The 27,956-nt window shown below is 42.6% G+C and overlaps 1 protein-coding gene across 5 annotated transcripts in view; it reads left to right on the top strand.

Moving 5' to 3' along the window:
* Positions 1 to 20,852, top strand: part of ece2b (endothelin converting enzyme 2b) — a 78,638-nt gene extending 57,786 nt beyond the window's left edge. For all 5 annotated transcript variants that reach the window (XM_055879374.1, XM_055879377.1, XM_055879375.1 and 2 more), the window contains 11 exons: positions 4,834 to 4,976; positions 12,443 to 12,557; positions 12,971 to 13,081; positions 15,422 to 15,520; positions 15,781 to 15,858; positions 16,003 to 16,106; positions 16,479 to 16,589; positions 16,669 to 16,736; positions 16,888 to 17,078; positions 17,436 to 17,531; positions 17,927 to 20,852. In XM_055879374.1, the coding sequence (XP_055735349.1) occupies positions 4,834 to 4,976; positions 12,443 to 12,557; positions 12,971 to 13,081; positions 15,422 to 15,520; positions 15,781 to 15,858; positions 16,003 to 16,106; positions 16,479 to 16,589; positions 16,669 to 16,736; positions 16,888 to 17,078; positions 17,436 to 17,531; positions 17,927 to 18,103 (1,293 nt within the window). In that variant the 3' untranslated portion in view covers positions 18,104 to 20,852. The remainder of the gene's footprint in view (positions 1 to 4,833; positions 4,977 to 12,442; positions 12,558 to 12,970; positions 13,082 to 15,421; positions 15,521 to 15,780; positions 15,859 to 16,002; positions 16,107 to 16,478; positions 16,590 to 16,668; positions 16,737 to 16,887; positions 17,079 to 17,435; positions 17,532 to 17,926) is intronic.
* The last annotated feature ends 7,104 nt before the right edge of the window (positions 20,853 to 27,956 follow it).

The raw sequence follows: 27,956 nt of genomic DNA, 5'->3' as shown, positions 1-27,956 counted from the left end.
AATATGTTAAAATGCTATATACAGTGTCCTATGTATATAAGTGGACATTATAAAGGGACATATTTTTTCTAATAAAACCATGGCTAGTTTGGGTCGCCCCAACAGCAAATTTGCTGTTTTTTTAATATGGCCCGTTTGCTGATTGAGTTTGACACCCCTGGGCTAGCGTATCTATTTATTTAGATGGGAGAATGTCATGTCATTGGAGGAGTGGGTGAGTGACTGACTTTTTCCATTCATATTGTTTTTCGGTGGCTACAGATAGAGGCGGGTGTCATTTGCTTAGCTAGCAAGAAATGTGAATCACTTTGCTAGCTATGCTGAACTTGAACGACTGTTGTCCACAGTTAGCATATCTCTTAGTTGTCAATCAAATGCATTTGGCATTGAGCAGGAGGGCAAGTGCCCATTCAGTTGTCAAAACGTGGGTTGGGACAAGCCTGTATTGGCAGGCGAGCTGCAGAAGGATGAGCAGGCTACTATTCCCCATTGTTTCAGTGCAATATTGACAGCCAACTAGTTTTAAAAAGTTTGAGAGGGTTTATCTAATGTTCCCTTTTTAGATGTTAGCTTATCTCTCTCTGACTAACATTAGTTGTTGATCCTGTTGTTGTTGATGTGCATAGCCTACCTTTTCATAGTTGTTTGATCAGTAGACCTGTGAAGTTCCCAAATGTAAGAGAACTCCAGTGGTATTTACATATTTGCAGAAATCCATTGTGTATTTTGTGGCTTTTGGCGAATGCGATCTAAAGTTGCGCTGTTGCTTCTGCCTGTAAACACACAGTCCAGTTCAAAGTGAACGACGGCAGGCCCGTGTAACAAATGGCTTATTTGCATATGGCCTACTGTAGCTCTGATTGGCTACGCCGCACCGCTCTATGTAGACTCCGGTCCTGGACAAGACAGATGTTTTATCTACTGCAGTGTCTATCAATTGTCTAAACGCACGGCCGCTTTCCCACTCTATATTGCTGTAGAATTTTCACAAATGCCTTACAAACATTCTATGAATTTATGAAAACGTGAAAGGACCATATCTAAGTGGTTGCTTGTCAGAAAATGTAAAGCAAAAAAGTGTCATATTCTTCCTGGGGGTGTATATGAACAGATTTAAATAAGATTTTGCTAAAATGTTGCTAAAACAATGTCAGTTCCACTAAGTACCTTACTGTCATTGTTTTCAATTAAAAGTTCAAAAAGAAACAACTTCTTAGCAAGAGCAATTTTTCAAGCAAGAATTTAGCTAGGACTGTCTGAGAGTGGTCTGAAAAAAACTGAAAGCTAGCTGGTATTGGCAGAGGTTTGGAACTCTATATTGGTCTATGTCACCAGGCATCCCAAAACTCCATCTTTTCAAACAGCTCTTACACTAAAAGGGCATTATCATAATTTTCAGAGTATTATTCCAAACTCATAGTGTGTAAATGTATATAAAACACAGGGAAATCACGTTTTTGTCTTCACTAGGCCTAAAAATCTGTCATTCTCTCCACTTTCTTTTTTTGCCGTGGCACGAGTATTAGGGCTGTGGCGATCATGAAAATTTGTCAGCTGGTAAATTACATGCAAATAACTGCCGGTCTCATGGTCATGCTGAATTAACAAACATGTTTAGTATCTCCAGGCTTCTACTCGTACCCTACAAGCCACTGATGCAGACCTTTTGGAACATCTACATTTAAAAAAAAATCTAATAAATCCATTTAATGTAGCCTACACATCCCAATAAATCCATGATTTATTTTAGGCAGGTCTAAAGAAATATTATATGAAGAAAATGTAGCCTATTTCAGAAGAACAGAATAGTATATTCTGAGTCATTATGTTCAGGCCCTGATTATCAACGTTTCAGGTAAGACCCAAATGCAAACTGTAACAATGTTTATTACAGTAACAGAGGCAGGCAAACGACAGGTCAAGGCAGGCAGGTAGAGAATGCAGAGTAGTGGGACAAACGTACAGGATGGCAGGCAGGCTCAGGGCAGGCAGAAAAGGTAAAAAACGGGGAAAACCAGGAACAATCAAGAGACAGGAACAGAGGGAAAAACGCTGGTAGGCTTGACGAAACAAAACAAACTGGCAACGGACAACACAGGTATAAATACACAGGGGATAATAGGGAAGATGGGCAACACCTGGAAGGGGTGGAGACAATCACAAAGACAGGTGAAACAGATCAGGGTGTGACACTGATCTGGCTATGTCATATGCCTGTGGGCTCTAATAGTTAATTTAGCAGACAAGATTTGCTTATAATTCGCGTGGCATTATTTATAGTACGATGAGTACAATTGAACATGGCTGAATAAAATGGAAAAGATATTTTCCCCAAACGATTTCCGAGGGAGTGCGCACAATGCAGCTATTCAGTGTTGAGTGGTTAACAAAGTGATAACAGGTCCTCCTATATGGTCATTTTAGAGTTATTTATGCAACTTTAGTTGTGATGCAAACCTTAGGCTATATTTTTTTATATCTAATACATTCTAAGCCTGCATGATGCAACTCTAATGATGATTTGAAAAAAGTTTAATGAAAGGAGCTCTGCTCTGGTTCTTGCGCAGGTTGCACACAATTCATCAGTCTCTCATTCACAATTTGACAAGTGCTTGATAACGTTCTCACCCATCTAACTATTCTCAATTTAATCTGGTCTTTACATAGAGCCTACTAATATACACTACATGGCCAAAAGTATGTGGATACCTGCTTGTCAAACATCTCATTCCAAAATCATGTGCATTAATATGTACTTGGTCCTCCCTTTACTGCTATAAAAGCCTCCACTCTTCTGGGAAGGCTTTAAACTAGATGTTGCAACCTTGCTGTGGGGATCTGCTTCGATTCAGCCACAAAGGCATTAGTGAGTTGGGCACTGATGGTGGGCGATTAGGCCGGGCTCGCAATCGGCGTTCCAATTCATCCCAAAGGTGTTGGATGGGGTTGAGATCAGGGTACTGTGCAGGCCAGTCAAGTTCTTCCACAATGATCTTGACAAACCATTTATGTATGGACATCTCTTTGTGTGTGGTGGCATTGTCATGCTGAATCAGGAAAGGGCCTTCCTCAAACTGTTGCCACAAAGTTGGAAGCACAGAATCGTCTAGAATGTCATTGTATGCTGTAGCGTTAAGATTTCCCTTCACTGGAACTAAGGGGCCAAGCCCGAACCATGAAAAACAGCCCCAGACCATTATTCCTCCTCTACCAAACTTTACAGTTGGCACTATGCATTGAGCAGGTAGCATTCTTCTGGCATCCGCCAAACCCAGATTCGTCCGTCGGGATGCCAGATGGTGAAGCGTGCTTCATCACTCCATAGAACACGTTTTCTTTGCTCCAGAGTCCAATGGCGGCGAGCTTTACACCACTCCACCTGACGCTTGGCATTGCACATGGTGATCTTAGGCTAGGCGTGCTTTTAAATTAGGAACGTTGAGAAATAAATATAGTAGGCCTAGCCTATAGAATCTGATGGCATCTTCTTTTTAATAGATGCCATCAAACTGTTTTATCACGAAATTGCATAGAAACGCTGTCACCATGGGTTTATAGGAACACATTTAATTCCATGCATCCACCAGCTATGAGAAGCTGGCTTTCGCTGCGCAAAAGGTGATCCTATTCTACTCAAACCTTGCCATGGCTCTCATGAAGTGTTTGATTTCATTTTCGAGTCCATTTGCATTGATGTCATAGTGATTTAAAGGGACAATAGAGCACTGAGTACCAGGCCACAAGCGACTGGCCGTTAGCAAGTTTGGTAGGCCACTAATGAACATCAGCAACAGAGTGCAGTTTTGGAGACGCTTAGTTACGGGTCACGTGGAATTTGACTGCGGTCATGACTCATGACTGCCGGTGTGGCGTTAATATATCGGTCTCAAAGTCAAAATTCTGGTATCGTGACAACCCTAATCTTTAAACATGTTACAATGCACCGTAAGGATTGTCAGGAAAAAACAGGTAGTCCTACTGTATGTACTGTACTAACTGTCGCAGTCTCTTTGGTTTGCATTAAAGACCAAACATTTAAACAGCCCAGAACATGTTTTTATGCCATCATCTCTCTACCTCCCTGCTCTGGATTAAGGCAGCGGGATGAGTGTCTGGGGCTGAGGGCTGATGGTTTTACTGTAATACCCCTACAGACCCTCCAGGATAAGGGCAACTTTAATTGAGTCTGAGACCTGGAACGCAAATATATGAGGGCTCCTCTTACTGTTTTGTCTCTCTCTCTCTGTCTGTCTAAATATGATGGACAATTTGGTCCAGTTTGAAGGGGTAGTTTACAAATCAAAGGTTGCGTTCAGATTCTCTACCCTTCTCCAGAATTGTGCACTTGTTTACTCCCATTAATGCATTGGATTGGAGCAATCATGGCTGAAGGGAATTTCCAACATATTCCTTACACCAGTCCATTCCTTTTAAATCCAAGACGGGGAGTCTATGAGTGAAAATCTCGGAAGAAGGGAATAGAATCGTAATGTAGCCTAAATCACACAAAAAATCTGCGTTTGTCAGACTGTTTCTACCGTGAAATACAGTCCAATGTTCTTGCGTGGGTGGTATAGTGGTTAGTCCACCATCTATATGGAGGGAATTCCCACTGCTTAAAAAAACAAAACAAGTTGATCTGTTGTGTGGATTCACCAATATGTCTCATGAATTGGATAGATAGATACAATTTTGTATGTGAAAAGATGAAGTTATGTGGGACATGGACTCCTTTCAACATGAGGCAACTTGAGTTCTGAAAATGTCTAAACTTTGTTTTTGTGTTGAACTGTCTTTTTCACAAGGGTGACCTCTAACCTCTCTCACCCTCAGCTGCTGGCTCCAGCGGTGGACTGGCTGGACTACCTGTCCTCGGCCCTGTACCCTCTGGACCTGAACGATACAGAGCCAGTGGTGCTATATGCCAAGGAGTACTTGCAACAGGTGTCTGACCTGATTAACAAGACCGAGCGCAGGTAAGGACCTGGATGGAACTCAACCTGGTCGTCCTTATCCCCCGACAGCCAAAGATCAGGTCACATGGTCAGGAAATACTCCAGGCCCCATCCGTAATACATTATGTCATAGCTGAATGGGCTGCCATGCACCGTGTTAAGGGCCAGAGGTTTTTCCTGACCGCATAATCTGACAAGAGAACTCCTGCTCTATCAGTTTTTTGTCTTGTCCTGGAGGCAGAACTGAGCGATTTCCGCGACACAAGGTTAGGTTTAAAATCAGATTTTAGTGACCAAGATTTATGATTGTCAACTGGTTTTCTGATAGACAAGACATAATACACTGCTCAAAAAAATAAAGGGAACACTTAAACAACACAATGTAACTCCAAGTCAATCACACTTCTGTGAAATCAAACTGTCCACTTAGGAAGCAACACTGATTGACAATAAATTTCACATGCTGTTGTGCAAATGGAATAGACAAAAGGTGGAAATTATAGGCAATTAGCAAGACACCCCCCAAAACAGGAGTGATTCTGCAGGTGGTGACCACAGACCACTTCTCAGTTCCTATGCTTCCTGGCTGATGTTTTGGTCACTTTTGAATGCTGGCGGTGCTCTCACTCTAGTGGTAGCATGAGATGGAGTCTACAACCCACACAAGTGGCTCAGGTAGTGCAGTTCATCCAGGATGGCACATCAATGCGAACTGTGGCAAAAAGGTTTGCTGTGTCTGTCAGCGTAGTGTCCAGAGCATGCAGGCGCTACCAGGAGACAGGCCAGTACATCAGGAGACGTGGAGGAGGCCGTAGGAGGGCAACAACCCAGCAGCAGGACCGCTACCTCCGCCTTTGTGCAAGGAGGTGCACTGCCACAAATATATGATATGGTAGAAAAAGTATGTGGCCTTTTCTGTAGCCTACAGGCTGGAGATAAAATGTATGACAATGTAATGAGACGGACATTTTTTACATCACGCAGGTTTCCCCGATCAAATAACCTAACCTAAATGACGCTCAATCAAATAAGAAATGTGCTGTTTGTTATAACATGACAAAAATCACAGAAATCACGTAGAGCTCCGAAACCCGCCTTAACGGATTCATCTGAACACGCCGCAACTGGATCTAACTTTTAGGAAAAAGAAGAAAAAAATCTTTGACCATCACCAATTGTACATTGTACAATTTCTTGTAAATTACGATAGATAAATGGCTGGTTCTTTTTTTCCTGACACCGTAGGTTCATGTATGCTCTATTTTCGTTTTTGACCTTTAATCCCCGAAAAATGGCCTTAACTCAAAAAGCGTTGAGACCGCGAAGCCCAGTTACAAGATGGCAAACAGCCCATTAGGCCAAACCTGTGCTCACTAAGTTTCGTCTTCGAAGTCTTTTTCATTTAGGAGAAATGGCCATGTCATTTTGGTGATGTTTTGTACATTTGCAATAAGCAGCCATTCGCCATTTGGTGTAATCTTCAGGAACAGCGGAAAAATGACAAATTTGAAAATTGTATAAAACGGAAACCAAATGTTAGAGAAAATGTATTTGATGACTTCCCGGAAGATCTGGCCGTGGGGCACGGCCTGAGTCCGTCGGCGTATTTTAAAATCATTTGCGGACGTCTAGTAAGGGACCGTACATTTGCAATATGGAGATCCTCATCCATCATACAGCAAATTCTGTTTGCGTCCCTTATGTAGGTGATGGGACAAGACTGTAACTACCAATTTGGATACCACGAAATTGGGGAGAAAAATGGGTAAAAAAAAATATATTATGATATAGTAATAATGTGCTGCTCGTTGACATAAACATTATAAATGCCTTACATTGATGGTCATTATACTGCTGTATGATTCTTGAGGAAAAAGTGACCAGCAATTATGAAGCACTATGCTGCTGTACGTTGTAAGTGGTTATGATTATACTATTGGTATATAGAAATGAGTCTTTATGTGTGTCTACTGTATAACTAAATACTGGTTTAGTACTCTATCATCATCATTATGAGTACATGTACAGTTGAAGTCGGAATTTACATACACCTCAGCCAAATACATTTAAACTAAATTTTTCACAATTCCTGACATTTAATCCGAGTAAAAATTCCCTGACATAGGTCAGTTAGGATCACCACTTTATTTTTGGAATGTGAAATGTCAGAATAATAGTAGAGAATGATTTATTTCAGCATTTATTTATTTCATCACATTCCCAGTGGGTCAGAAGTTTACATACACTCAATTTGTATTTAGTAGCATTGCCTTTAAATTATTTAACCTGTTGGGGATGGGGGCGCTGTTTAGACTATTTATGCTAATGTGGCTAATTTTTTAAACGGCTTCCCACAAAATCCTTGATCGTACAATATGCATATTATTATTATTATTGGATAGAAAACAGTCTATAGTTTCTATAGGAGTTGAAATTTTGTCTCTAAGTGGAACAGAGCCCATTCTACAGCAATTTCCCTGACATGGAGTCAGATTTGAGAAACGTTGGCCACTTTTCTGAAGTCATTTAAACGGGCACTGTCGTTGCTATGACTATACGGACACTTCTTACGTCTTCCCCTGGATGCCTTTACGTGATGACGATTCCAACGGGCTCGATTGCTCGTTCACAGGCCCTACAAATGAAAAAAACCTTTAGCTAGCAAGTCTTTTCTTGCTGCGTAACGCGCGTGGAAGACACCGACCCTCTCCTGTTCCAAGCGTTAGTTTAGCCTGTTATATTTCTCCGGTCATCTTTTCACTCGTTATAGGAGTTACAAACATCACAAAGTAGTTAATTTAAAGCGTTTTATAGCAATTTATATCCGTTTAGTGCGATTTTGGGACATTTATTTTTGCAACGATGTGAAAAGTTGGGAACGCTTTTCAGTTCATCCCGAACGTAGTTGACATTTCCACATGGCAAGAGGACAGCTTTCCACCAAAAGACGATTTCTCCCAAGAAAGGATCCTTTGCCCAAGATACTGATGGAAGAACAGCTCAAGGTAGGACATTTTTATTATGATAAATCGTGTTTCTGTCGAAACATTTTAGTGGCTTAGGACGCCATGTTTTTTGACGTAGCTTCGCTTGGCGCAAACTGTATTGAAAAGTAAGGATAAATTAAAAAATGTAATAACGCAATTGTATTAAGAATTAAATTGTCTATCAATCCCTGTCCACCCTATATTTTTTAGTCACGTTTATGAGTATTTATGTATAAGAGTAGATCACTGTCTAAGTGGCGCAAGGACGTTTTCTTTACCAGCTTGTCTACATTTCACATTGTCTAACCATGATTTTGGTGGCTAAATATAAACATTTTCGATCAAACTGTATATGCATGTTGTAATGTGATGTTACAGGAGTGTCATCGGAAGAATTCTGAGAAGGTTAGTGAAAAAATTAATATCTTTTGGCGATGTTGACTTTTATCGCTCACTTTGGCTAGAATCAATGCTGGGCTGCTAATTGCTATGTGCTAAGCTAATATAACGATTTATTGTGTTTTCGCTGTAAGACACTTAGAAAATCTGAAATATTGTCTGTATTCACAGGATCTGTGTCTTTCGATTCGTGTATGCTGTGTATTTTTACGAAATGTTTGATGATTAGTAGTTAGGTAAACACGTTGCTCATTGTAATTATTCTAGTCCATTTGTGATGGTGGGTGCAATTGTAAACTATGCCATCTACCTGAAATATGCACTTTTTTCTAACAAAACCTATCCCATACCATAAATATGTTATCAGACTGTCATCTAATGAGTTTTTTTGTTGGTTAGAGGCTATAAATATCTTAGTTTAGCCGAATTGGTGATGGCTACTGGTGTTGGTGGACAAATAAAAGATGGTGGAATATGCTAATGTGTTTTTAGGTAATAGATGTACATCTTTACATATTGTGTCTTCCCTGTAAAACATTTTAAAAATCGGAAATGTTGACTGGATTCATAAGATCTGTGTCTTTCATTAGCTGTATTGGACTTTAATGTGTGAAAGTTAAATATTTTAAAAAAATATTTTTTTTGAATTTCGCGGCACTGGTTTTTCAGTGGGGGGGGGGGGGGGAGTGCCGCTAGCGGCACGCTGATCCTAGACAGGTTAAATTGGGTTAAACATTTCGGGTAGCCTTCCCCAAGCTTCCCACTATAAGTTGGGTGAATTTTGGCCCATTCCTCCTGACAGAGCTGGTGTAACTGAGTCAGGTTTGTAGGCCTTGCTCGCAAATGCTTTTTCAGTTCTGCCCACACATTTTCTATAGGATTGAGGTCAGGGCTTTGTGATGGCCACTCCAATACCTTGACTTTGTTGTCCTTAACCTGTCTAGGATCAGCGTGGCGCTAGCGGCACCCCCCCCCCCCCCCCCCCCACTGAAAAACCAGTGCCGCGAAATTCAAAAAAAATAATTTTTTAAAATATTTAACTTTCACACATTAAAGTCCAATACAGCTAATGAAAGACACAGATCTTATGAATCCAGTCAACATTTCCGATTTTTAAAATGTTTTACAGGGAAGACACAATATGTAAAGATGTACATCTATTACCTAAAAACACATTAGCATAATCCACCATCTTTTATTTGTCCACCAACACCAGTAGCCATCACCAATTCGGCTAAACTAAGATATTTATAGCCCCTAACCAACAAAAAAACTCATTAGATGACAGTCTGATAACATATTTATGGTATGGGATAGGTTTTGTTAGAAAAAAGTGCATTTTTCAGGTATATGGCATAGTTTACAATTGCACCCACCATCACAAATGGACTAGAATAATTACAATGAGCAACGTGTTTACCTAACTACTAATCATCAAACATTTCGTAAAAATACACAGCATACACGAATCGAAAGACACAGATCCTGTGAATACAGACAATATTTCTGATTTTCTAAGTGTCTTACAGCGAAAACACAATAAATCGTTATATTAGCTTAGCACATAGCAATTAGCAGCCCAGCATTGATTCTAGCCAAAGTGAGCGATAAAAGTCAACATCGCCAAAAGATATTAATTTTTTCACTAACCTTCTCAGAATTCTTCCGATGACACTCCTGTAACATCACATTACAACATGCATATACAGTTTGATCGAAAATGTTTATATTTAGCCACCAAAATCATGGTTAGACAATGTGAAATGTAGACAAGCTGGTAAAGAAAACGTCCTTGCGCCACTTAGACAGTGATCTACTCTTATACATAAATACTCATAAACGTGACTAAAAAATATAGGGTGGACAGGGATTGATAGACAATTTAATTCTTAATACAATTGCGTTATTACATTTTTTAATTTATCCTTACTTTTCAATACAGTTTGCGCCAAGCGAAGCTACGTCAAAAAACATGGCGTCCTAAGCCACTAAAATGTTTCGACAGAAACACGATTTATCATAATGAAAATGTCCTACCTTGAGCTGTTCTTCCATCAGTATCTTGGGCAAAGGATCCTTTCTTGGGAGAAATCGTCTTTTGGTGGAAAGCTGTCCTCTTGCCATGTGGAAATGTCAACTACGTTCGGGATGAACTGAAAAGCGTGCCCAACTTTTCACATCGTTGCAAAAATAAATGTCCCAAAATCGCACTAAACGGATATAAATTGCTATAAAACGCTTTAAATTAACTACTTTGTGATGTTTGTAACTCCTATAACGAGTGAAAAGATGACCGGAGAAATATAACAGGCTAAACTAACACTTGGAACAGGAGAGGGTCGGTGTCTTCCACGCGCGTTACGCAGCAAGAAAAGACTTGCTAGCTAAAGGTTTTTTTCATTTGTAGGGCCTGTGAACGAGCAATCGAGCCCGTTGGAATCGTCATCACGTAAAGGCATCCAGGGGAAGACGTAAGAAGTGTCCGTATAGTCATAGCAACGACAGTGCCCTTTTAACTGACTTCAGAAAAGTGCCCAACATTTCTCAAATCTGACTCCATGTCAGGGAAATTGCTGTAGAATGGGCTCTGTTCCACTTAGAGACAAAATTTCAACTCCTATAGAAACGATAGACTGTTTTCTATCCAATAATAATAATAATATGCATATTGTACGATCAAGGATTTTGTGGGAAGCCGTTTAAAAAATTAGCCACATTAGCATAAATAGTCTAAACAGCGCCCCCATCCCCAACAGGTTAAGCCATTTTGCCAAAACTTTGGAAGTATGCTTGGGGTCATTGTCCATTTGGAAGACCCATTTGCAACCAAGCTTTAACTTCCTGACTGATGTTGCTTCAATATATCCGCATAATTTTCCTTCCTCAAAATGATGCCATCTATTTTGTGAAGTGCACCAGTCCCTCCGGCAGCAAAGCACCCCCACAACATGATGTTGCCACCCCCATGCTTCACGGTTGGGGTGTGTTTCTTCGGCTTGCAAGCCTCCCCCTTTTTCCTCCAAACATAATGATGGGCATTATGGCCAAACCGTTCTATTTTTGTTTCATCAGACCAGAGGACATTTCTCCAAAAAGTACGATCTTTGTCCACATGCGTAGTCTGGCTTTTTTTATGGCGGTTTTGGAGCAGTGGCTTCTTCCTTGATGAGCGGCCTTTCAGATTATGTCGATATAGGACTCGTTTTACTGTGGATAGATACTTTTGTACCTGTTTCCTCCAGCATCTTCACAAGGTCCTTTGCTGTTCTGCGATTGATTTGCACTTTTCGCACCAAAGTACATTCATCTCTAGGAGACAGAACGCGTCTCCTTCCTGAGCGGTATGATAGCTGCGTGGTCCCATGGTGTTTATACTTGCGTACTATTGTTTGTACAGATGAACGTGGTACCTTCAGGCGTTTGGAAATTGCTCCCAAGGATGAACCAGACTTGTCTACAATTCTTTTTCTAAGGTCTTGGCTGATTTCTTTTGATTTTCCCAAGATGTCAAGCAAAGAGGCACTGAGTTTGAATGTAGGCCTTGAAATACATCCACAGGTACACCTCCAATTGACTCAAATTATGTCAATTAGCCTATCAGAAGCTTCTAAAGCCATGACATCATTTTCTGGAATTTTCCAAGCTGTTTAAAGGCACAGTCAACTCAGTGTATGTAAACTTCTGACCCACTGGAATTGTGATACAGTGAAATAATCTGTCTGTGAACAATTGTTGGAAAAATGACTTGTGTCATGCACAAAGTAGATGTCCTAACCAACTTGCCAAAACTGTAGTTTGTTAACAAGAAATTTGTGGAGTGGTTGAAAAGTGTAAGTGTATGTAAACTTCCGACTTCAACTGTATATTGCTGTATAGTGCATTTTGCATATGGTCTTCATAAAGTTTTACCAAAATTCCTTATACAATCAATATCTGACCTGACCATAATCTCATGAAATACGTCATAATGACGTCCCTGCGACCAGTTCTGCCCATGAGGAAACCCCAACCATTGACTGTCTTTGTAGTTTCTTTGCTTATCCTCGTCATCCTTGTCGTCCTCATGTTTCCTCTTCCTCCCCGTCTCTCCTCGTCTCTCAGCCTGCTCAACAACTACATGATCTGGAACCTGGTGCAGAAGGGAGCGTCCAGTCTGGACCAGCGCTTTGAGAACGCCCAGGACAAGCTGCTAGAGAGCCTGTATGGAACCAAAAAGGTGTGTTTTTAGTCTGGGTTCTAAACGGCACCCTATTCCCTACGTATTGCACTACTTTTGACTGGGGCCCACAGGGCTCTGGTTAAAATTAGTGCACTAGGGAATAGGGTGTCATTTGGGACAGGCGTATTCTTACTTATGTCATTAATTAGCCCTGATTTAAGGAAATACCTTGTAGGGGCTGGTTTCAATGGAACCAAGGGCTATATATTTCAATGGATATTCACTGTTGAGCATGCTTTTAGTCCAGGACTAGGCTTGATCTGAGTCAGGTGATTTTTATGTGAGACTGTGAGTGCTCATAACAAGCAATGTGTGCTACCTCAGCACACTTACAGTACACACACTTTTCACAACCAAAAATATAAACAGCTGGTGAGACTTATCTCGGTTGTGTGTGTGTGTTCGCTCAGTCCTGCACACCTCGATGGCAGACCTGCATTGGGAACACAGATGACACGCTCGGCTTTGCCCTGGGTGCACTCTTTGTCAAAGCAACGTTTGATAAACACAGCAAAGAGATTGTGAGTATGATTGGCGCACAACTGCATTTACATCTTTTCAAGTCTCACTAGTGTTTTACCATGGTGAACAATACATGACTGTCCCCTAGTGGTTACCATGTGTAGGCCTAATGAAAGGTCATCATAAGAGGATCCTAGTTGCTAAGATATTATTGTAACTTTCATTAATAAGATATTTTAAATGCTTATAAATGTTTATGAAGACCTACAATGTATTCGGGAAGTATTCAAACCCCTTGACTTTTTCCCCATTTTGTTACGTTACAGCCTTATTCTAAAATAGATTAAATTACATTTTTTTCCTCATCAATCTACACACAATACCCCATAATTACAAAGAGAAATCAGGTTTTTAGAAATGTTAGCAAATTTATTAAAAAATTAAAAACAGATAGCTTATTTAAAGAAGTATTCCGACCCTTTGCTATGAGACTCGAAATTAAGCTCAGGTGCATCCTGTTTCCATTGATCATCCTTTATACAACTTGATTGAAGTCCACCTGTGGTAAATTCAATTGATTTCACATGATTTGGAAAGGCACACACCTGTCTATATAAGGTCCAACAGTTGACAGTGCAAAGCAGAGCAAAAAACAAGTCAAAGAAATTGTCTGTAGACCTCCGAAACAGGATTGTGTCAAGGCACAGATCTGGGGAGGGGTACCAAGACATTTCTTCAGTACTGAAGGTCCCCGAGAACACAGTGGCTTCCATCATTCTTAAATTGAAGAAGTTTGGAACCACCAAGTCTCAAGCCACTCCTCAGTAAAAGGCACATGACAGCTCGCTTAAAGTTTTCTGCCAAAAGGCACCTAACGGACTCTCAAACCATGAGAAATTAGATTCTCTGGTCTGATGAAACCAAGATTGAACTCTTTGTCCTGAATGCCAAGCGTCACGTCTGGAGGAAACCTTACACCATCCCTACGGTGAAGCATGGTGGTGGCAGCATCATGCTGTGGGGATGTTTTTCAGTGGCAGGGACTGGGAGACTAGTCAGGATCGAGGGAAAGATGAACTGCGCAAAGTACAGAGAAATTATTGATGAAAACCTGCTCCAGAGCACTCAGAACTTCAGACTGGTGTGAAGGTTCACCTTCCAACAGGACTTCGGTGGCTTCAGGACAAGTCTCTGAATGTCCTTGAGTGGCCCAGCCAGAGCCCAGACTTGAACCCGATCGAACATCTCTGGAGAGACCTGAAAATAGCTATGCAGCTACACTCCCCATCCAACTTGACAGAGCTTGAGAGGATCTACAGAGAAGAATGGAGAAACTCTCAAAAACAGGTGTGCCAAGCTTGTAGCGTCATACTCAAGAAGACTCAAGGCTGTAATCACTGCCAAAGGTGCCTCAGCAAAGTACTAAGTAAAGGCTCTGAATACTTATGGAAATGTCATATTTCCGTTTTTATTTTTTAAATAAATTTGCAAAAATTTATAAAATCCTGTTTTTTGTTTTGTCATCATAGGATATTGTATTTAGATTGATGAGGATTGTTTTTTAAAATCCATTTTAGAATACGGCTGTAATGTAACAAAATGTGGAGAAAGTCAAGGGGTCTGAATGCTTTCCGAATGCACTGTATAAATGTTCTGTATAAAGTTATAAATGCTTATGAATTGTAAAGCTTATAATGTTATATTTACTTTCAATTATTATAAATGATTGCAATTAATGAAATACTCATTTAGTAATAGTTCCCTGTCCTGCAGATGAGAGCGACCAATACAGAGAAAGTAGAGACTGGATAAAGGAGACAAAAAAAATTGACATTAAACGGTAGTGTAAGGACGGACGCCAACGTGTCGGTCCACATTTTAATAAGGAACAGACATGAAACAAGACAGGCACAGCGTTAGCACACGGGCAAAACAACGACATTCGACAATCAATGCAGCAGCGGGGACCAGAGATGGGGAACTGACAAATATAGGGGAGGTAATAAACAGGTGATTGAGTTCAATAATATGCTGATGCGCGTGACAGGTAGGTGTGCGTACTGATGGTGTCAGGAGTGCGTAACGCTGGGGAGCCTGGCGCCCTCGAGCACCGGGGGGGAAGAGAGGGAGCAGGCGTGACAGGTAGATTGTTATTGGGTAGAGAAAAGAGGGGAAATAGAGAAAGATGTGGAAGGGGAGAGAGAGGAGGCACAGAGGGAAGACTGGCAGTTTATACAGGTTGGAAATAGATGGTCACACGCAAGTTTTCTTGGTTTTTATCATAATTCGGGAGAGATGGGCCAGTTCAGATTGCCTCGTATTTAGTCCATATCTGAGTGTAATTGCAAAAGAAGGATCTACATCTTACATTTAATTTCTGTCTCTCACCCCACTATCAGGCAGAGGGTATGATCAATGAGATCCGTACTGCCTTCAAATATGCTCTTGATCACCTCAAGTGGATGGACAAACAAACGCGTCAGGCAGCCAAGGACAAGGTCAGATATGTTGTCACCTACGCTGTCACCTACTGGATAGGCTATGAATGGGTGCCAGAGCGTATCTCTGTGTGTGTTTGTGCGTGTGTGTGCATCCCTGTGCATGTGTGTGTGTGAGAGGAGAGGGAGTAATATGGGTTAACAGGTTACAATACAGTAGTTGGAATAGATTGAGAGAGCCCTCTTTGTCCAGACCTCCAAATAACGGAACCAGGAAGTTTCTTGACCTCTCTTATCGTTTTTGCTCCTTTGGTTTTCAGGCGGACGCCATCTACGACATGATTGGATTTCCTGACTTCATCCTGGACCAAAAAGAACTGGATGATGTTTATGAAGGGGTGAGTTAGTGCCTTTTGTTAAGTTGTCATGATTGAACCACACATTGAACCCTGTGATTTATTTTAAACAAGGCATTTTTTTAATGTTTCTGATCAGTGAGTAATTCTCTATTCTATTGCCCCTGTCTCTCTCTCTCTCCACAGTATGAAGTCTCGGAAGACCACTTCTTCCAGAACGCACTCAACTTCTACAATTTCTCCGCCAGGGTGATGGCCGATCAGCTCCGCAAGCCGCCCAACAGAGACCAGTGAGTCTTCATCAACTACACCCATCATTATCACCATCATCATTATCAACATCACCATCATCATTATCACCATCATCATTATCAACATCACCATCATCATTATCACCATCATCGTTCGATCGGAATTTGCACTCGATTCCCTATAAAGTGCTCCAATTTGACTCTGGTCAAACACTACATTAATTGAGATGCTGTTTGCTCCAGTGGTGTCTGGTGTCATGGAGGATGGGCTCATTCTATTGGCTTGAATGGAACAGTATCAAACACATACCATTCCATTCATCCCATTCCAGAAATGACAATTAGATGTCCTACTCAACAACTTTCACAGGGTTTTCTTTTGTAAACACGTCTCTGCCACCTTCCTTCTAGATGGAGTATGACCCCTCCCACAGTCAACGCCTACTACATGCCCACCAAGAATGGCATTGTCTTTCCAGCTGGAATCCTCCAGGCACCCTTTTATGCCCAGGATCACCCCAAGTGAGTGAGTGAGTGAGTGTGTGTGTGTGTGTGTGTGCTTGCTTGCTTGCTGTTCTGACCCCATGTAAATTCTCTGCAGAGCACTGAACTTCGGGGGGATCGGCGTGGTGATGGGACACGAGCTCACTCATGCCTTTGATGACCAGGGTTGGTGTCCGCATTTAACAGATTCCACAGAACTCATGGATGCATCCTCACAAAACACCCATTGACTAACACACACTGATTACTAGGTGTGCATGTTTGTCAAGATAGTTCTTCTTTTTTTTTTTTTAAAGATGATTTTTTCCTTAATCAGGCAGGGAATACGACAAAGACGGGAACCTTCGGCCATGGTGGCAAAATTCCTCTGTGGAAGCATTTAAAAACCGCACGGAATGCATGGTGGAGCAGTACAATGGGTTTACCATCAATGGGGAGCATATAAATGGCAAGCAGACACTGGGAGAGAACATTGCTGACAACGGAGGCCTAAAGGCAGCCTATAATGTGAGTGAGTCTCCCTACTTGATAACACATTACATTTAGTGCCTCACATACGGTCTCTGTAGTAACTTAGTAATCACTGTAGTAATTATTAGCTGTAGTATAGTGCTGTTATTTTGTAACAGTTGAGCGGTTATTGCTCAACCCCATTACTGCCAAATCCATTGCTATGTAATTATAAAGCAATTACATAGTTGCTACTTTTACTACAGTTATTACAGTGTTACTTCCCATGGTGGCAGTGGTGGGATCTAGGGCAGCATGATTCTTATTATACTATACTCTTACTATACTTCACCTCAGGGGTAGCAGAGTGGTGGTTAATATTTCTATAGTAATGGGTTTTTCTGTTGTGTTCAGGCGTACCAGGCATGGGTGCAGGAGAACGGTGAGGAGAAGAGGCTGCCAGCGGTCAACCTGACCAATGACCAACTATTCTTTGTGGGATTTGCACAGGTGGGTGATGGGAGTGTCAACAAAATGCATTACACACATCCTGATAGAGTTCATGTATCAAATACTCATGGTTAAGGTTTGCCTGACCATGTCAGAAGCTATAAAACTTGGGGCCAGAGTTTTTCCTAGTCAGTTCACGCTCTCAGGATGAACTCCAGGCCCTATATCATGATGTAAGGTGAAATGAGAGTGAATTCACATGCATTTGAGGGTGATAGTAAGATTGGAATATTACATCTACTGTTGGAGAGGAGAAGTGGACGGACAAACATGAGTACAAACGAATAAAACACAATTTTGGAAACAGAGTATAATATGCAACAGTTGGGAAGCCCGATAGGAGAATAATTTTGCTACTGCCTGTTTTACTTATTGAGAGCCCATTCTTCTCTCAGGTGTGGTGTTCCGTGAGAACCCCGGAGAGCGCCCACGAAGGACTCATGACGGACCCCCACAGCCCCCCAAAATACCGCGTCATCGGCACCCTCTCCAACTCGCCAGACTTTGCTGAGCACTTCCAGTGCCCCACTGGCTCCCCTATGAACTCAGGTCACCGCTGTGTGGTGTGGTAGGGCCTGTGAGAACCAGTGGGGGGTGCTGTCTGTGGAAGCTACATGGAGAAACAAGAGGAGGAGAAGAACCTCTAACTAATCATCAGATTTTTTTCCCCTTCTAGTTCTCTTTTGTTTGTACATGATACTGGATCACTAGTGGTTTGTGGGTAGAGCAGGACCAACTCCAGGTGTGGGAGGGATGTGCGTGGAGAGAAATGTTGTCATCTGCTGATGTGTGTGTGTGTAATTCCAGTGTTAGGGTATTTTTCCTCTTTCTCCACCCCACCCTCCACCGGTGAGGCACAAAGGCACATTTTATTTATTGTTTGATGGACTTGGTAGGGGGCCGGGGAGGAGGAGCCACTAGGGACTGTCTATCCCCTCACCTTTCTCTATGCTACTGTGTTGTCCTCGCTGTGTGCCCTGTTTACAATTTAAACCAGAGCCCTCTGTTGACTTCAGGGCTCTCACTGAAGGCACTGTGACATCACACGATAGGTTCAGCTGCCTTTGTGACCTTGCAGGAAGCGCAGAAACGTGGCTGTGACATCACAGGATGGGTTCATCTGCCTCTGTGACCTCACAGGAAGTACCGAAACTTCACAATGATTGAACATTCAATATGGCTTCATCTCAAATAACATCCGTATTCCCTATATTACTTACTTGCCTTGAGGCACATAAGGCATCCACAAGAGAGCACCACTGCTTCTGGTCTGCATGTCCTATATAGTATACACATAGTACAATGTGGCTCTGGTAAATAGTAGTGCCCTATGAGGTGTCATTTGTTTCGGGTGTCATTTGAGATGGAGCCATTAAGACTCAGCGCTCTTTCTCTGTTGCTTCACAGGAAGTGCACTGGCTTCTGTGGGTCCTCAAAGATACCACTCAGCACCCTCTGTGACATCACAATGAATCCACAGAAGGTGCTTCACTGTGACCTCATAGCAGGTGTGGGGGAACTTAATACAAAACAAATTGCCTCCTCTCCGATGTACTGCGCAAAATCACTGGACCTGTTGAAAGCAATATTGAAGCCTACTGATAGGCTTTGCCACCATATCACTTATAGCTATCCCATTTCTTAAAGATCGGTGGCGAGTAGTTTGAATACATAGGAAAGGGTACATAGGAAAGCCACTTAACAATGTTGATCCAACCATGAGAAGGGGGACGTTGCCCCTAGACGCTGATCTTGGTTTAGTTTCCCCACTAATGGTTAAGATTGGGGGAGGGAAAGCTAATCATAGATCTGTACTTAGGGGTAACATCACCCTAAAGCATCCAACCACAAGATGGGCAAATGTCCCTCTGGGACCTACAGACAGTGCTGGACTGGCTGTGACACCGGTTGTAAGGACACTCACCACTTGCTTATTTGTGTTTTAGTTGTTGCTGTTGTTGTTATTGGCATATTCTGAAGTTGACAAAGTTGAAATGAGATTCTCATTTTTAAAACTGCTTTTTTTGCCAAAAATCTTTGTTTGTTTTGTTCCTAGTGTCCAGTTGATTATTTGTTTCTCTGGGAGTGATGTTCACTGTGTGTGTGTGTGTATGAACAGCCTTCAAAGCTTGATGTTTACTGTGTTTAAGCTGTCAGCTTCATTGCGAAAGGATAATTTGTGCATATGTGTATGCACGTGGGTGTGCGTGTGCGTGAGCTTGTATGTGTCTCTGTGCGTGGGTGCATCTGTGCACGGGTGTGCACGTGTGTGTGCACGTGTGCAGAATGCTTTGATAATTCATCCCCACTTAAACTGAACTATCAACAATGTCAAGTCAGCTGCAGTGATTTCACCTCACATTCCCCCCCCCCCAAAAAACACTCATTTGAAATGAATGGATATGTTAAAGGCAGGGATATGTTCCTAAAGAACTCCTTGTTTATACATCCTCCACTCCAGAGTGCTGCAGACTGTCTGTTCGTAAGTCAGGGTGGGTACAGGATACCTTTGTTAATCGGGTTACTGTTCGACTCTTGTTCAATCAAGCTATGTAACTGCTTTATCTCTAGTTGCTCTTGTCGGCACTTTGCAAGGTTGTTTCACTACAAGACACTACAACGCAACACTAGTCCTTCAAATGCAGATGGAGTTGTGCTATCTAATGTAAGACAATGAGGTGAACCAATTGGAATCAGTTGATATTGGCTGCAATCAGAAGCCCTCATGTTAGGTGAACTGCCCTAGTAAGAGAGTGTCTCTGAAAAATCTACCATTCAATTTCGCAACAATAAAGGACGCTATGATGCATCCTTCCAGTTCATTATAACGGTCATTCTCGTACATTTTGTGAAATCAAATATCTAACACAGGGAGTTATGTCTATTGTACACGACATTTCTATCTTGTGTCCTCGAAGCTCCATGACGAGGTTCACACGGGCAGGGGTTAGAGGTCAGGGGGAAGTGCTTACATGTAGCGGGTTGGTCAGGGTTAGCCTTGAATATTTACTTAATGAAATACAGATCTATATTTAAAAAATGTTTACTTGAACGTGTGTAAAAGCCTTTAATTAGCCAGGTAATGCCATTAAGTGTTCTCTGGTCTGATGTGCTGTGTACCTGTCTGTCACTCCACAATTCTCTTCTTTCTTCAGCCATCTAGTCATACACTTGTCACACGATTTGCCGATCTCAACTGTATTGTTCTTTCCAGCACTGTTGCGTTAACTAGGGTTGATACGTGATTAGCGCAGCTTGGTTCCGCTCAGTTCGCCTCAGCTCAGAAGTGTAAAAAGGGTATTAAAGCCTGGTGAAGAGAAAGCTATCGTTTTACTTATTTACTTCGTTTTTTTTTTTTTTACTATGTGAAACATTATGCTACCGGCCTGCATTTCTTGGAAATTAGTTGTTGAAATTGAAAACTCAACTTCACTTTAGTGACCCATGGTCACTTTATGGCCCATGGTTGAGCTACAGCTGGCAGTCTCTTCTGTGGCTTAAGTATATCCCAACTATCTGGTATGGGAAGACTGCCCAATCTGTAGTACCACATTCTGCTGGGGGAAAAAAACAAGAAAAAATGAAACAACTGAAATAAAGGAGTGCATTTAGAACCTATTCAGACCACTTGACTCTTTCCACATTTTGTTACATTACAGCCTTATTCTAAAATTGATTAAATTGTTTCCCACCCTCAGTCTACACACAACACCCCATAATGACAAAGCAAAAACCATTTTTTAGACATTTTTACAAATTTACTGAAATATCACATTTACATAAGTATTCAGAACTTTGTTGAAGCACCTTTGACAACAATTACATAAAATGCTCTCCTTTATCCCGTCTCTACTTTATATTTGTCTCTCCCATCTGCAGGACAGGGAACTATTACTAAATTAGTATTTCATTAATTGTAATCATTTATCATTGAAAATAAATACATAAACAAGCTTTACAATTCATAAGCATTTATACAGTGCATTCGGAAAGTATTCAGACCCATTGAATGTCTCCAAATTTTGTTCCATTACAGCCTTCTAAAATTGATTTTTATAAAATAAATCTAACACAGTACCCTATAATGTCAAAGCAAGAACAGGTTTTAAGACATTTTTGCAAATGTATTGAAAAAAACTGAAATATCACATTTCCATAAATTTTCAGAGCCTTTACTCAGTACTTTGCTGAGGTACCTTTGGCAGCGATTACAGCCTCAAGTCTTCTTGAGTATGACGCTACAAGCTTGGCACACCTGTATTTGGGGAGTTTCTCCCATTTTTCTATGCAGATCCTCTCAAGCTCTGAAGTTGGATGGGGAGTGTAGCTGCACAGCAATTTTCAGGTCTCTTCAGAGATGTTCGATCGGGTCAAGTCTGGGCTCTGACTGGGCCACTCAAGGACATTCAGAGACTTGTCCCGAAGCCACTCCTGCGTTGTCTTGGCTGTGTGCTTAGGGTCATTGTCCTGTTGGAAGGTGGACCTTCACCCCAGTCTGAGGTCCTGAGTGCTCTGGAGCAGGTTTTCATCAAGGATCTCTCTGTACCTGTAGGCTTCCATGCTCACATCAGCGGCCCTTCTACTCGTCATGGCATATGCTACGAGCAGGATCAACCAGGTAGCCACCCGCAACGTAGAGGTTGTACCTGGGAACGCTGAGCGGAGAACGGCCTACCCCGTGAGGGGAGGAGGCCCTGGTGTAATCCACCGTGCGCCCAGCGGCTGGAACCACGGGGCGCCGCTCGAGAGGTCTTTGTCTAGCTGGAGAGTTTAGTAGGAAACGCACAACCAGGTTTGAGAAACACATGTCTCTGTGCGTGGGCAAATGTCACATAGCGGAGTGGCACCTGCCACAGTCATCGCTGCATGGGCATGCCACTCCCCGCACCGGAACATCAATGTAGGGCCACTGGGTCGGCTGGGTCTTGCTCGGACAGGGCTCGGCTGGAGTGTATTGGAGAAACTAGGTGAACCGTCTCTGAAAGAGGCTCCACCAATAGAGGTGAATCCAAATGGGGCGGGAGGAACCGTCCGTCCGAACACTGGCCAGTGACCAGTCTACGGGGGCCCTCCCAGGTGAAAAATGGATGCCAATCGGTCAGAAGGAATGAAACTGGGTAGACAACAGAGAGGACCCATGGGGACGTGAGGTGAACGTGGGGATAGAGCAGAGCTCAATATCCACCTGCAACCAAGCTGGGGACTGGGCTCAAGAGCCTGGGGCTAAGCAACCACCAATCGGTCGCCGAAGGGATGGTCACCTTCTGAGCGTTAGAACCGTGGTTCTGAAGGACCCAGAACCCTCGAAACAGCCTGTTTCTACGTAACCGCATGGGTCTAAAAGTTTTCCACCGTCCTCGGATCTCTAGGACAAGGTTCTCTGTTTGTCGAAACCCAGGTTTCTGAAATCGCGCCGGTACCTGTCTGGTTGACCTGGAACTGAGTGAGGCTACTACCGGACAGGCCGCATTATCGACGTAAGCCCTGTCACCCACAGGGCTTCAGTGTTCCGCCGTCGGGGGTCAAATCCCTCAACCCCCGTTTTCGTCTTTAACTGTTAATAACTCAAAGTAAAAGTCCAATCTGGATGGACTTTTTGCATGAAAGGGCAAATCAAAACATCTAATCTAAACCTTTTAATCAAAATATGTGACCACCGGTAACTGTAGCCCATCACCAGAGCCAGTACCAGTCAGGATTTGGGATCTCTAGACCCTTTTGAAGTATTTTTTATAATTATTTTAAAAATCAGTCCAGCCATCCATGCGACAAAAATCCCGGCCATGGACCTCCAGCACCCCCCTGAAGGCATTTAGAGCCATCCCAAATTTACACGTGGTATCCCGTCCCAAATTTGGGATGGCTCTACATGCCTTCAGGGGGGTGCTGGAGGTCCATGGCCGGGTAGGGAGCACCACCACCCAGTTCCTGCCACTGGTAATTTTTGTTGTTTTTCAAAAAATCCTCAAAAAATGACAGTCCAACTTCAACTTTCGCTCCAGAGACTAAGTCCAGCCATGCACCTGGTGATTGAATGGGTTACCAGGCGTCGAGCCTCCACAGGCTAATTCCAGACCTCCATGCCTCTGGGCTTACTCTCTCTGCCCTGCCTGCTCTCCCCCCTCGGCCTGTCACTTCAGCTCGGTGCACCTGGTACCTTAAAACACCCTGGCCCTTCAGACCCCCAGGCCTCCATACATTCTCAACCGTGACCAAATGACACACACAGACAAGGGTGAATTTCAAAGAAATGTACTTTTATTTATCAGTGAATCATGGATTGATATGTCCCTCGATTAGTGACCGGGCCAGGCTGGAGTTACGAGACAAATTATTGTACCGGTAATACCGTGCCTGCGTAGCCAGAGAGTGCGACATATGGTAGGCCATGGCTCCACGGTCTGTAACCAACTCTTGATTAAAGTTAATTGTAGCAACGCTTCGTCGAAGTGTACCAAAGGTCACTTTATGTCCAATGCCGAACTCAGCAAATATCTGGGCAACATACACCCCCGAGACTATCGTATGTTTTGCCGCAGGACGTGAAAAAGAACTGCTCCGTGTCTGACCTGAAGCCACTCAGATGAGGCCTGATCTGAAGGAAGTGTTTAAGCCAAGTGTACTCCTCCAACATCACAATTCTGCACTCCCCGAAGCTATAGTTCGTTTTGTAGCTTGCAACGCACAATTGGTAACCCCCACTTTCCTGGGTTACTTCCATAAAATCCCTCTCATGGAACATGGTGACTGGGGATCGCCTCGTGCCATGAAATATGGTCAACCGGCTGGTTATGAGAGCCGCAAACCTATGCCTGTCAGAGCAGGTGGCTCGGACTTCGTCTATTGAGAACCGAAGGAATTGCCTCTTTACTTAGCTCATAACTCCTCATCGCTGAGCACCTCGTCTCAACAGCGGTTGCGAAATTTTGCCCCGTGCATTGCCTGGGTCTGCCGCAAATCCCGATTCATCGTTGCCAAGCAGAGTAACACACTTCAAATTCCACCGGCTTTAGCATGCTAACTTTTCGGTCGGTACTGCAGAAGATACTTCAGAAAACATTAGTACAGTTATTATACACGCACACAGTTATTATACACACACAGTTATTATACACACACACACTTATACACACACTCTATCCAGCATGCCTCGAATTAGGCATGACGATACACACTGTTTCTGGGTTATGAATTTGACACCTATTTTTTTGCAGTTTTTCATGAACGTGGCCGAAAATCATGTTTTAGGACCTATCCAGCATGCCGCGAATTAGGAATTACAAACACACAGTTAGTATGTACACACACACACACACAGTTATACACACAGTTATTATACACAGTTATTAAACACACTTATTATACCAACACAGTTATTACATGCACACTCTTATTAAACACACAGTTATTACACACACACTTATTATACACAGTTATTATACACACACACAGTTATTACACACTCACTTATTATACACAGTTATTAAACACATTTATTATACCAACACAGTTATTACATGCACACACTTACTATATGCACACTCTTATTAAACACACAGTTATTATACAGTTATTATATACACACACACAGTTTTTATACGTGCACCGTTATATACATACACACAGTTATTATACACACACACAGTTATTATACACACACCCTATGCAGAGTGCCTCGAATTAGGCATGACGGGACACACCGTTTCTGGGTTACGAATTTGAAACTGCCGAATGCCGAAAATCATGTTTTAGGCCCTATCCAGCATGCCGCGAATTAGTTATTAGGAGTTACACACACAGTTATTACACACACAGTTATTACACACACACACAGTTATTACACACACGCACGCAGCTGTTATACATGCACACACCGCTGTTATACATGCACACACAGTTGTTATACGCACAGTTATTACACACACAGTTATTACACACACGCATGCAGTTGTTATACGCACACACAGTTGTTATACGCACAGTTATTACACACACACAGTTATTACACACACGCATGCAGCTGTTATACATGCACACACAGTTGTTATACGCACAGTTATTACACACACACACAGTTATTACACACACGCATGCAGTTATACGCACACACAGTTGTTATACGCACACAGTTATTACACACACACACACAGTTATTACACACACGCATGCAGTTGTTATACACACACACAGTTGTTATACGCACACACAGTTATTACACACACACACACAGTTATTACACACACGCATGCAGTTGTTATACGCACACACAGTTGTTATACGCACACACAGTTGTTATACGCACACACAGTTGTTATACGCACACACAGTTGCTATACGCACACACAGTTGCTATACGCACACACAGTTGCTATACGCACACACAGTTGCTATACGCACACACAGTTGCTATACGCACACACAGTTGTTATACGCACACACAGTTGTTATACGCACACACAGTTGCTATACGCACACACAGTTGCTATACGCACACACAGTTGCTATACGCACACACAGTTGCTATACGCACACACAGTTGCTATACGCACACACAGTTGCTATACGCACACACAGTTGTTATACGCACACACAGTTGTTATACGCACACACAGTTGTTATACGCACACACAGTTGTTATACGCACACACAGTTGCTATACGCACACACAGTTGTTATACACACACACACAGTTATTACACACACGCATGCAGTTGTTATACACACACACAGTTATTACACACACGCGCAGTTGTTATACGCACACACAGTTGTTATACGCACACACAGTTGTTATACGCACACACAGTTGTTATACGCACACACAGTTGTTATACGCACACACAGTTGTTATACGCACACACAGTTGTTATACGCACACACAGTTGTTATACGCACACACAGTTGCTATACGCACACACAGTTGCTATACGCACACACAGTTGCTATACGCACACACAGTTGTTATACGCACACACAGTTGTTATAAGCACACACAGTTGTTATACGCACACACAGTTGTTATACGCACACACAGTTGTTATACGCACACACAGTTGTTATACGCACACACAGTTGTTATACGCACACACAGTTGTTATACGCACACACAGTTGTTATACGCACACACAGTTGCTATACGCACACACAGTTGCTATACGCACACACAGTTGTTATACGCACACACAGTTGTTATACGCACACACAGTTGCTATACGCACACACAGTTGCTATACGCACACACAGTTGCTATACGCACACACAGTTGCTATACGCACACACAGTTGCTATACGCACACACAGTTGTTATACGCACACACAGTTGTTATACGCACACACAGTTGTTATACGCACACACAGTTGTTATACGCACACACAGTTGTTATACGCACACACAGTTGTTATACGCACACACAGTTGTTATACGCACACACAGTTGCTATACGCACACACAGTTGTTATACGCACAAACAGTTGTTATACGCACACACAGTTGTTATACGCACACACAGTTGTTATACGCACACACAGTTGTTATACGCACACACAGTTGTTATACGCACACACAGTTGTTATACGCACACACAGTTGTTATACGCACACACAGTTGTTATACGCACACACATTTGTTATACGCACACACAGTTGCTATACGCACACACAGTTATTACACACACACAGTTGTTATACGCACACGCAGTTGTTATACGCACGCGCAGTTGTTACACGCACGCGCAGTTGTTACACGCACGCGCAGTTGTTACACGCACGCGCAGTTGTTACACGCACGCGCAGTTGTTATACGCACGCGCAGTTGCTATACGCACACGCAGTTGTTATACGCACACGCAGTTGTTATACGCACACGCAGTTGTTACATACACGCGCAGTTGTTATACGCGCACACAGTTGTTATACGCGCACACAGTTGCTATACGCGCACACAGTTGCTATACGCGCACACAGTTGTTATACGCACACACAGTTGTTATACGCACACACAGTTGTTATACGCAAACACAGTTGTTATACGCACACACAGTTGTTATACGCACACACAGTTGTTATACGCACACACAGTTGTTATACGCACACACAGTTGTTATACGCACACACAGTTGTTATACGCACACACATTTGTTATACGCACACACAGTTGCTATACGCACACACAGTTATTACACACACACAGTTGTTATACGCACACGCAGTTGTTATACGCACGCGCAGTTGTTACACGCACGCGCAGTTGTTACACGCACGCGCAGTTGTTACACGCACGCGCAGTTGTTACACGCACGCGCAGTTGTTACACGCACGCGCAGTTGTTACACGCACGCGCAGTTGTTATACGCACGCGCAGTTGCTATACGCACACGCAGTTGTTATACGCACACGCAGTTGTTATACGCACACACAGTTGTTATA

This window comes from Salvelinus fontinalis, chromosome 24 (genome assembly GCF_029448725.1).
Source record: "Salvelinus fontinalis isolate EN_2023a chromosome 24, ASM2944872v1, whole genome shotgun sequence".
NCBI lineage: Eukaryota > Metazoa > Chordata > Actinopteri > Salmoniformes > Salmonidae > Salvelinus > Salvelinus fontinalis.
This window is presented reverse-complemented; position numbering and strand designations above follow the sequence as displayed.